This window comes from Dromiciops gliroides, chromosome 3 (genome assembly GCF_019393635.1).
Source record: "Dromiciops gliroides isolate mDroGli1 chromosome 3, mDroGli1.pri, whole genome shotgun sequence".
Taxonomy (NCBI): Eukaryota; Metazoa; Chordata; class Mammalia; order Microbiotheria; family Microbiotheriidae; genus Dromiciops; species Dromiciops gliroides.
Window position 1 is genome coordinate 449,741,312 of NC_057863.1, and position 12,259 is coordinate 449,753,570.

At 35.7% G+C, this 12,259-nt stretch overlaps 1 protein-coding gene across 2 annotated transcripts in view; it reads left to right on the forward strand.

The window, feature by feature from the left end:
- The window catches only part of GALNT3 (polypeptide N-acetylgalactosaminyltransferase 3), a 117,144-nt gene that overhangs the window by 86,117 nt on the left and 18,768 nt on the right, over window positions 1-12,259 (forward strand). For both annotated transcript variants that reach the window (XM_043991092.1, XM_043991091.1), the window contains exons 2-5: window positions 1,410-2,027; window positions 7,257-7,429; window positions 9,961-10,110; window positions 11,029-11,263. In XM_043991092.1, coding sequence (XP_043847027.1) covers window positions 1,519-2,027; window positions 7,257-7,429; window positions 9,961-10,110; window positions 11,029-11,263 — 1,067 coding nt within the window. In that variant the 5' untranslated portion in view covers window positions 1,410-1,518. The remainder of the gene's footprint in view (window positions 1-1,409; window positions 2,028-7,256; window positions 7,430-9,960; window positions 10,111-11,028; window positions 11,264-12,259) is intronic.

Below are 12,259 nucleotides of genomic sequence, written 5' to 3' on the forward strand. Positions count from 1 at the left end.
ATGGTACTTGAGCTGTCTTAAGAAAAGACTATTCTGTAATGCAGAGGTAAGAAGGAAATACTTTCTGAACACGTGGGACAGTCAGTGCAAAGATATGGAGATGGTACATGGAGTGTTGTATGTGAAGAACAGAGAGAAGTTTAGTTTGGCTGGAATGCAGAGTTTAGAAGAAAGAGTAAATGACCAGTAAGACTGCAGTGATTGGTCAGGGAGAGATTTGTTGTTATTGTTCAGTCATTTCAGTTGTGATCGACTCTTTATGACTCCCTCTGGAATTTTCTTGGCAAAGATATTAGAGTGATTTGACATTTCCTTCCCCAGCCCATTTTACAGATGAGGAAACTGAGGCAAACAGAGTTACGCGATTTGCCCCAGGTCACATAGATAGTAAGGTCAGATTTTTTTTTACTCAGCAAAATGTATTTTCCTGATATATGTATCAGTCCCAGTTGGCAACAAAGGCTTTAAAAGCTACATAGAAGAGTTTACATTTTATTTTCAGAGCAATATAGAGCCTTGGGATTGTATTGCATGTAAGGAAGCCCCATGATCAGTAAATTTGTTTTTCTCACTTTTTTATATTGTGTCAAGCTTTGAAAGTTTTACCAATGTAAACATATATTTACAACTACTTTAAAGATTAGCCAAGTTTATTTACTAGGCAGATTGAATCATCTTTACTTGTTTAATTTTAGTTAGAAGATAGCACTCAATGTGTCAAATTTAGAACAGTCCTGATCATGGTGAGATGGGAGTTGAGAATATAGACTTATTTCTATTAAGTAGAAATTATTATTATTATTAATTATTCCTTCCAGTTCTAATAACCTTATGAGCAAGTTAGATCTAGAATTTAGTCTTAGTTTCTAGGCCATGTGTCCCTGATTTTTCCCAAAAGTTCATGAATGAGTGACCTGGAATTAGGAAAACCTGAGTTCAAATCCATTCTTACTAGATATGTATTAGACATGTGGCCCTGGACAAGTCACTTAACCTTTGTCTGCCTCAGTTTCCTCAGCTGTAAAATGAAGGTAATAATAGCCCCTTCCTCCTAGGCTTGAAAATGTATGTGGACTTCTTATTTACTTATTTTTCATATCCTTAGCTGACACCCATAAATGCTTATTTTCTTTTGGAGCCCTTGTCCCTAACAATTAGCCCAATTAGATTCTCGACTGGTAATAAGTTAAATAAATGTATTTATTCTTTTATATGAAAAAAAAAGAAAAAAGGTATCGCAAACATTATTACTGAGTGAGAAATAATAAAACACAAATGATTATTGGGGGAGGATCCCAGCGATTTTATGTATCAAATTCTTTAGAATATATGTTAGTGGTGGTGGTGGTGTGTGTCCTCACTTGTCTTCAGATTGCGTATATTCTAATGCTGCCTGTTGTTCTTTCTAGGTGTTACTATTTCAAGAAACCTTTTGGCAAGCAAATCTATGTTAAAGAACACAAGTAACAGAGGAAGTTATAACTGTTATTTTTCAAGTGACAAACTATTAATGTCAGAATGGCTCACGTGAGACTACTGATAAGATTATTCTGTAAAAAACTTTTCCACCACAAAAAATTCTGGAAGTTTGGTGCAGTGATTTTTTTCTTTATGGTGTTTTTGATTTTAATGCAAAGAGAAGTAAGCGTTCAAGATTCCAAAGATGTATCAGGGATCGAGAAAAACAAAAACAAGATGTTTGATCTAATGATAGAAGCTGTGAACAATATTAAAGATGCAATGCCCAAATTGCAGATAAGAGCCCCTGTTAGACAAAATAATCATGCAGGGGATAGACCGTGTTTGCAAGGATATTACACTGCAGCAGAATTGAAGCCTCTTCTAGATCGCCCTCCTCAGGACTCCAATGCCCCTGGTGCTTCTGGGAAATCATTCAAGCCAGACAATTTAAGTCCTGAAGAACAAAAGGAAAAAGAGAAAGGGGAAGCTAAACACTGTTTTAATGCTTTTGTTAGTGACCGGATTTCATTGCACCGAGACCTTGGACCAGACACTCGACCTCCTGAGTATGTGGAAGACTACCTAACTACCTATGGTTTTACTTTTCACAATGGTGTTAGTGTGTTTAGTTCAATACCTGGGTATCTCGGCTAAAGTCTGAAGGCAACCTTTTGATAAATAACTTTTAAGCTCAATATATAAGTAACCTTTTTTCTGTTATCATAGCTATTGATGTATCATTGTATTGAAGATTTAGAGCTTAAGGAATATTAGAGTTTAGAGGTTGTTGGGTCCAAACCCCTTCTCCCCCTTTCCATTTTACTGATGAGGAGATTAAGGCCCAGAAAGGGCAAACTGCTTATGATCATTCATCTTGCAAGTGTCTTCAGTGAGATTTGAAGTTAGGTTTTCCTGACTTCAAGTCCATAATAATAACAACAACAACAACAATAGTAATAGCTGGCATTTATATAGTGCATACAGATTTGCAGAGCACTTTAAAAAATACCATATCACTTTATCTTGATAATTATGAGAGGTATAATAATAATAATTATACCCATTTTACAGTTGAGGAAACTGAGGCAGGCAAAAGTTAAGTGACTTTCCCAGGGTCACACAGTTAGTGTCTTATTAATAAGGATGTTTGAACTCAGGTTTTCCTAACTCCAGTTCATTCTTTTGGCCTTTTGGGAAAAGTTAGGTACATACAGTCTAGAAACTAAGAAATGAAATTCTATGTCTGACTTGCTCATGTTATTAAAACTGGGAGGAATAATTAATAATATTAATCCCTATATGTCTTAAGTATTAATTTATATGCATACTTCACAAGCCTGAACACACTGAATATACATACACACATAGGCACAAACACATATTAGAGTTAGAAGGAACTCTACATTCTGTTAAGTATCTAAGGGTATACGTATCTATACATACATTCTATATTTGTATTTAAACATATACGCACAGATGTGTACTTACACTAAATATAGTGTTCCTTCTAGCTCTGATATGAGTATTTGTATGGGGTGTGTGTGTGTGTGTGTACAGGTTTATGAAGCATTTCATGCATGTTATTTCAGATTTGTGTAATATGTAAAGGTGAGACAGTTCAACATATACCTCCCTATCCTAGAGGAATATTGACAATAAAGATATTAAGTATAACTAAGCTATTAGACATTTTTATTTCTGCAGGAATAATACTAATATATGTTGTAGTTTGTCTAATAAAATGCCCAATGTTTTGTTGGTTTACTTTTTTGAAGGCATCCTGGTGCAGTTATTTCCACCTGGGTTCTGTCTTCTAGGAATTAATAGCCATTATGCAGTTTCTTAAAATCCAATTCCTTTTGTACCAATTAATATTTAGGACTTTTCTGCCTAATAAGATTTATTTAAAATAATTTTATATGATATCCTGTATGCAATAGTTTGATTGGGGTGCATAGCCTTTGTCATTATTTTGTCTTGTTGCAAGTTGACTATGATTTTTCATATCTGAGAGGTGAAATTAAAGGCTGTTAGGTACACTAAAAAATTGTTAGAATGAATACCATTGTTATCAGTATACCTGTTGAGTCTTAGGGTACAAGATAAGCATAAAAGGTAAGCAAACAAGATACAAACACTTGCCTTTTCTTTTTTTAACAGTATTCAATTTTGGTAGCTAAAAAGGTTGCAGTGGGTGGGGGGGGGAGGCAGGGGGCTGGGTGCAGTGAAGCCTAACTAACCTAGACTTATCTGCCTAGATGAAGTTTCTCTATTCCCCTACCCAGCAATTCAGCTTGTTTAGTTTCTTTTAAAGAAGTTATAAACTTCTAATATATATATATTCTAATATATTTATTAACTTCTAATATATTTAGTTTATAATTAATGTTTTAATTGTTAGGTCAAATTAGGTAAAAGAGTGGGAGGAAACATTGTCAGAGCATATAGACTGTCCAGCAAAAGGGAGTAAATGGATGATGCATGTTCCTGATGATCTGGGACAGGGGCAAGATCTAGTTGAGATTAGGAATTTAACCTTTCCAAACCCTGCTGCAGGGGCCTCTGTTAAAGACAAAGTATCTGGTAAATTCTTATGTGCATTGTTGAGAAATTCATCCCTCAGACAGTAGAGAAAACCATTTTGGGAGAGCTAGTCTGGGCCTGATTCAACCAGGAGGAATTAACTTTTGAAATAAGTAGAAACCTTGGGAATAAGGGACCATACTATCTTAGAGATCATGTTAGAATTCAGCCACAGTATCCTAAGTTTCAAAAAAGATTTCAGAGAGACAAGAGATGTAGGATTCCATGGTCTTGAGAATCTTTTTTGTTGTTGTTATTGGGGGTTTGGGTTTTTTTTTTTTGTTTTTTTGCAGGGCAGTGAGGGTTAAGTGACTTGCCCAGGGTCACACAGCTAGTAAGTGTCAAGTGTGGTCTTGAGAATCTTAAAGCAAAGTTAACTCAAAAAATCAAAAAAGGAATGAGATGTTCTCAACAACCAAATTTTGATGATGTAATCACAAATGATTCCTATAAGAAGAAGAAAATGGGAATTATCTAAAAAGATAGATGTGGCTGCACAAAGATATTATCAAGGCCAGATATAAAAAACAAAACATTTTATTGGTTTGTCTTTATATGGTGATTTTAGCCCCAGTTCTCATTGATTGAATACCTTAAAAGAAAGAGGAAAATTTAAGCCACATCTGAAAAATGTACATAATCTGCTTTAGTATTCCTTTGGCTCAAGAGGGAAGTTTTATTTTCTTTTGTCCTGGACTTTATTTGACTTTTCATTTTTCTCCACCTTCATCCTTTCAGTTAGTTGTTCATTTACATTGTTGTAGTCTTTCTGTATTTCTCTTGGTTCTATTTAATTTTGCTCTGCATCCATTCATATAAATCATGCCACATTTGTTTGTATTCCTCATTTTTGTAATTTCTTACTACAGAATAATATTATTTTGCTATCACAGAGGAGAGATAACTTTTTAGCTGTTCTTCAGTTGATGGAAACCCACTTTTTTCCAGTTCTTTGCTGTCAAGAAATATTGCAGTGATTATTTTGGGAATACCTTTAGCCTACTATCTTGGAATTCATGGTTTCCTTAAAGATTCAGTTAAAGATCCCACATTATGCATGAGGCCTTTCCTGGTATCTAGAATCTTCCAGGAGTGCTTCTTTACTTATCCCACCCACCCCTATTTCCATTTTTAAAAAAATTTTAAATTTGTATATTACATGTAAAAACAACTTTGACATTAAAAAGAAATTGCGTTCCAAATTCTCTCCCTCCTTTGATACTCTTCTCAATTGAGAAGGAAAGGAAATCAATTTAATATAGGTTATAGGTGCTCAGTAATGTAAAACATTTCCATGTTAGTCGTGTTGGGAAAGAGAACACAGACCAAAAAAAAAAAAAAACCCACCAAAAATGAAGTAAAGACAAATAGTATGCTTTGATTTTTTATTCAGACTCTATCAGTTCTTTCTCTGGAGGTGGCTAGCGTTTTTGGAATTGTCTTGGTTCATGGTATTGCTGAGAATAGCTAAATCTTTCAGAGTTGATCATCATACAATATTGCTGTTAATATATACAATGTTCTGGTTCTGCTCACTTCACTTTGTACCTGTTCATATAAGTTTTTCTAGGTTTTTCTGAAACCATTCTGCTTGTCATTGCTTATAGCACAACAATATTCCATTGCAGTAATATACCATGACTTGTTCAGCCATTACCAAATTGATGAGTATTTCCTCAATTTCCATTTTTTGCCACCATAAAAAAGCTGCTATAAATATTTTTGTATATATAGGTCCTTTTCCTTTGGGGGGGGGAGGGCAGGGCAGTAAGGGTTAAGTGACTTGCCCAGGGTCATACAGCTAGTAAGTGTCAAGAGTCTGAGGCCTGATTTGAACTCAGGTCCTCCTGAATCCAGGGCTGGTGCTGCTTTTCCTTTTTTTAAAAAAACCTCTTTGAGGCACAGTCCTAGTAGCAGTGTTTCTGTGTCAAAGGGTCTCCCCACCCTTTCTATTTCAAATGTACTAATGAAGCTTTCTTAGCAAGGAGTAGTATGGTCAGACTTGAACTTTAGAAACAAATTTGGCAACACTATGTATTATGGTAGGGAGTGACTGGGTGCATGGAAAGCAATTAAGCTCTTCCTGAGCAAAAGGAGTTGAGAGTGTGTGTGTGTGTGTGTGTGTGTGTGTGTGTGTGTGTGTGTCTTTTCCTGGGGGCATACAGAAGGAGACAGATGTGAAAGAGATTGATGATGGGGTACTTGACAAATTTAGCAGTTGATTGGATGTAGGAAGTGAGGGTTAGTGAAATTTGAGGATAATTCCTAGATTGCCTGAGTGGTTAGAAGAATGGTACTGCCACCAAAAGAATGGATAAGTTAGGAAGAGAGTAGAGTAGGAAACAAGAGAGATGTTTAGCTTTGGATATGTTAAGTTTGATATGCCTATGAAACATCCAGGTAGAGTTGTCCCATAGGTATTTAGAGATGGAGAACTAGAACTTGAGAGAGAAATGAAGGCCAGATATGCAGATTTGGGAATCACGTAGATAGAATTTATTGTGGACCATTTATCAGAGATGTTGTAGAAGGAATTAATTTGTGTTTTAGGTCAATAGTTAGATAATTTCTTTCTGAGATCCCTTCAAATCCTAATGTACACTATGGTGACCTAGTTCATTTAGTATTTTGTTTTGGATTAGTATTTTTTGATATAAGAATATTTTGAGAAAATCAGCTTTTTCTTCTCTTAATAGAACATAAGAGTAATTTTGTTCAACTTACTTGCAAAATAGTATTTTAACAAATTTTTTGCATGAATATTGTATTCTGAGAATTTAATTGAATAGAATGTTTAACAATATATGTTTAGAGGTTAAATGGGAGGAGAAAATCAGGTTGTTTTGAGGGGGAAAATTATTATTCAGATTATATCTACAGATTGTTTCTAGTATAAGATATTTTTATTATATGTATAATTGTTATGCTAACTGAAGCTATAGTACTGTGCTATATTACTTTATACTGTATATACCTAGTATACTGTTGACAGTTGCCTTTTCAAGGATTTGGTGTCTTTGGGGGCAAAAATCTTTTCTAAAATAATTTTTAATTATCTGTTAGCAGTTTAGCAAGTATAATAAAATACTCAATGCCTATAACTGCAGTCCTCAGGTTTATAAAAGAAAAAAATCCCTAATGTTAATGTAAGTAATGTTAGATCTGAGGTGAAATGTGAAATTTGTAACTTAGACTTATTTTTTAACTTCCAGATGTATTGAGCAAAAATTTAAACGCTGTCCTCCTTTGCCTACCACAAGTGTCATAATAATTTTTCACAATGAAGCTTGGTCTACTCTGCTTAGAACAGTCCACAGTGTACTCTATTCTTCTCCAGCCATACTGCTGAAAGAAATCATTTTGGTAGATGATGCCAGTGAGGACGGTAAGAAAAACATACAATTAGATTATCCTTTATAAGATTGTGTGGGATTGGCTAAAAATTATTTAGGAACAGTTATCCACCTATCAGTCTATCTTCTCAGAGACTTGCCATCCTCCTTTGGATGACCTGGGTTGAAGGAAAGTTGAGATCAGTGGGAGTCAACATTTGAGGTTTTTATTGAAGGCTGAAGAAAAATTGTAAAGTGTACCTTTCCTCATAACTACAGGACTATTTAAATAGGATGAATTAAGTGTTTTGAAAAAAATCAGTTTGGGGATTATTTCCTTCTCTCCAGGTTTCTAAATAGTCCCTGTGGGAATAAATAGTTTTGGATGTTAGGCTAACTTTTTGTCTAAATTATAGGCAGGTGTACCTTACTTTATGCATTCAGTCCACTTTTGTCACTTTGGGCAGCTTTCCATCTCCTTTCCATCTCCTTCTTTCATAGCTTCTTCATCTGTTTAAAAAAAATTACCAGAGTAAATGATCTCTAAAAACCCTTCCACCTCTAAAAATTTTACAATCCTAATTACCTATTGAAGACATGTTCAACAAAGTAACTGCTGGGCACTAGGGAAGAAGGATAAGATACTGTCTCTGCTCTCTGCTTGATTTTATAATCTAGTTAGGGAGATGAGATATAAGCACACTAAAAGAATGTAAGAGTTTAACAGCTATATATGACAAAAACATTACAAATAACCAAATGAATAGTGTTGACTATGATTTTAGAGGAGAATGAGATAATTATGACGAACTGGTATTGCATTGAAATCGAAATATTCTAATTCTGATTTTGTTTAAACATCGGAGAGGGGTGCTTTTGTGAAAGGAAACCTGTGATTCTTTTTTTTTTAAAAGCCAAAAAGTCATAGCAGATGCCTGTGATTACTGATGGCTAAGGAAATTGATACTGTTAAATCATTCAAGTTAGGGAGTTCTGAGCTTCAGTAGTAGGGCTAAACTGTTGGATGTCAGCAACAAGTCTAGCACCAACATTGCAACCCCCTACTAGTGTGGGGAGGGAAGCATTGGACTGCCTAAGGAGGGGCAAACTAGCCAAGGTCAGAAAACAAAGCAAGTCAAAGCTTCTGCAACCGTTCAGTGGCTCTGAGTCATTATGGTGGTATCAGGCCTATAAGTGGCTATTGAAATTCTAGCCTGAGTTAAATAGAGAATCTCAGCTTCCCCATGGATGGATGGATGGATGGATGGATGGATGGATGGATGGATGGATGGATGGATGGATAGATAAAAGAATTGTATACCTTTAAATACCTATAATACATCTATTTGTAAATTCTTGCTTTGTTAAAGCAGAACACACCTATGAATGTGTTTTCTTGACAATTTTTATTTCCGTTTATGTTTCTAGGAACCAGTTTTAATGTATTTAGGGAGCAGTTTACATAGGATTAGTTTTCTACTCAGTTAATGCTAGAATACCACCTCTATGTTTTAAGCAGGCAACTTTGTTGTCCTTTCTAATGAGTGATAGGATAAACGATAAATTTGAAGCACATATGGATATTTGAATATGCATTTGCCTTTCCCATATTCTCATATCTCATTGAGGCAATGATGAAAACCTAGAACCAGTACAGGAAGGTCACATATATCCTTTATAAGTAACCGAGTTAACTGTATATGAGCAGATGGGCCATTGTTTATAAATAGAGACCGTATTTGATTGACTTGTTGGCTTTTCCCATTATATGCTTGTCCCAGTTTTTATCCAACAGAAATCTCACTTAGTTTGGAATTACAAGTTTATTTAATAGGCATGTTGCTGTAAAATTTCTTACTCTTAATTAACATATCCTTCATGATAATTATACCTTGGAAACTCCATTTTGCAAGGTTCTAAGACTTAGTAGTAGATAGTTTGGTATTAATAAGTCTTCTGAAAACACATCTAGGTAGTTACTTTCTGGGAAACCATATTCCCAGATAGTTGCAGCTTGGATTCCTTTGTCAAGTTGGAAAAGTCAAATCTGTTCCAGATTCTATATTCATCCTTTTTCTCTAAGACCCCTGTCTTCACCCCAATTTTAAAAATGATTTATTAGAGTTTGCTGCTTTCAATCCAAATGTGTTTCATCTGTCATTTAGTAAAATCCCTTGACCTCTACTTTCTTCTGGCCCCACTTGACAGCCATTCATCCTATTTCTAATCCCTCTTATTTTTTTTTCAAAAACCTTTAAAGTTATTAATCTATATGAAAGATAATGGGTAAGTAATTTGTGTGTTAGTGGACTAAGTCATAGCTTAGGATATTTGAGAAAGTTGATTTTTAATTCAGCTAGAAGAACTAAATTGGAGATTAAAACATTAATTTTTTCTTGTTTTGAAGGTTTATATGTAACTGGTTACTAAAACAGTGTCTTAGCACTGGGTTTTGTTGGAGATTTTTTATTTTTTATTTGGTACATTGTATATTTAAATCATATTTGTACTTTGTATATTATACTTCTAGGTATTTATCTGAAAATAAATTTTTAAATATTAAGCCAGAATATTTTTCTTACAGAATATTTGCATGATAAACTAGATGAATATGTTAAGCAATTTCAAGTAGTAAAAGTTGTCCGACAAAAAGAAAGACAAGGTCTGATCAATGCCCGGTTGCTAGGAGCATCAGTAGCAACTGCTGAAACACTCACCTTTCTAGATTCTCACTGTAAGTATCTGTAATTAAGTCTTCTAATGTTATAAATTTTAAAGAGAATCTACTTTTTCTTTATATCCTTTTCCCAAAAATTCCTTAACTTTGGCCTTTCAGGAACACTGATTGGTTTTGTTGACTCTTCTTCAGGACCAGCTCCTCCACAATGAAGGTGACAACCATGACAACTTGCCCCCCATGACCAACTAAGGGTGTGAACTATCACTCTGTCACATGAAACTCTGTTCCCTATAGTGTTTGAACCTGCTGTTATCCAGCAATAGCTAGTCATAACCTTTCTCTTAACAGGCTTTCATTTTTAGATGCAAATTATTCAGAAGATAATAATCCTATCCCTTTATTATTTTCAAGATTTACAAGGCCTTCAAAGAAACTTTTCTATCAGTGCCTCTACATGATGCTAGATTTGTGTTATTAATCTCTACCCTTTTTCTATCAGTGCTATGGGAAATATAAACTACTTACTAGTTTTTGTTTTTGATAATAACCATCATCAACAGTCTTTGGGCCAAATTGCTTTTGTCCTGACCCAGCTTTATTCTCTATTATCTCTTCTAGGAGCATGTGTTTTTTGCATTCTTTAATCTTTTACTATTATCAATCATTGCTATGAATGTTTGAGTGTACTTCTTCCTCCCTGCCCAGCTCCTTTTTAGATACTCATTTTATCTCTTGGGTTTATGAATTCAATGCATTTTAAATGTCAATAATAACTCGGAGCATTTCCATTAAGGCTTTTTGTCTTTGACAGAGCATACTAGGCAAAAGAAAAAAAAAAGAATTGGCAGCCAGTTTTTAAGTATAGAGTAAGATCCAAATTGTAAATAATTTTATAGCATACTTATTTTTTCTGTTAAATAAAAAAAAAATCTCAGATCTTTTTTGAAGTAATCAAAATTTTGTTCCCACCAGGCGAGTGCTTTTATGGTTGGTTAGAGCCTTTGTTGTCAAGAATAGCTGAGAACTACACGGCAGTTGTAAGTCCAGATATTGCATCAATAGATCTTAATACTTTTGAATTCAGCAAACCTTCTCCTTATGGACATAACCATAATCGTGGAAATTTTGACTGGAGTTTATCATTTGGCTGGGAATCTCTTCCTGATCATGAAAAACAAAGAAGAAAAGATGAAACCTATCCAATTAGGTGATTAACAAAATCTTATATCAATAAATAAATGCCAAGATGATTGATTTACTCCACAGATATTTATTTGCACTTTCTACACTTGGGTTATTCCTGACATACAGAGTCATAGGATCATGGATTTAGAGGAAGAATGGAGTTTGTGTGTGTGTGTGTGTGTGTGTGTGTGTGTGTGTGTGTGTAGGCCTCCACCAGTCGCGGAGGACCATGGATCAGTGCCTTGAAGAGCCACAGGCCACAGTGTGGCTGTGCAGTCCGATGTGGGAGCTGTAGCTCCTGAGTGACTTATAACTGGTGACTGCCACATCCCGTGTTGTATCTACCCCATTAGGAGTAGCTGGAGTGTCCTCTCCAGGGCGCTGGCCTGGGCGGATCAATATGGAAAACAAGCTGTTGCCCATGCAGCAGGTTTTCCCTCTCTGCAACATTGGTGGATGGAAAGGAGAGGCAGAGCCAATACAGTTTGGCACCAGTGCCACCGCAGGAGTTGCCAGAGGGATGTGATGTCCAACATCCAACTGCCTAAGGGACTCTGACGCCTGATTTTTCCTCGGGGTTAACTCTCGAAGCCTTTCCCATTTATGGGTATAGTCGCAAGGCAGTGGAGGTTTAAAATCAGGGTCCCGTCCCCTAGGTGGGTTGCCTGCCAAGGCTAACGAGCCCCACCTGCCCGAAGTGACTGGTTTTAAGGCTCCAGTGACTGGCCTTCACCCCTTCTCCTGTTAGTGGAAACAGTTCCACCATGAGAAGGCCAGGAGTTGGGCTTCAGTTCGGCTATTTGAGATGCACGCTATTGGAGCATTTTATAGAGAGTGGGAGCTTATCCCCAATCCCACCCGGGCATGACAAACCTTTGGAACCGCATGTGTGTGTGTGTGTGTGTGTGTGTGTGTGTGTATGTATAGTCCTGGTAGCATGGTTATGTAGTCATTTTACAAGTGAAGAAACTTGGGCCCCAAAAGGTGAAGTGAATTGCTGAAGCTCACACCTCTGGCA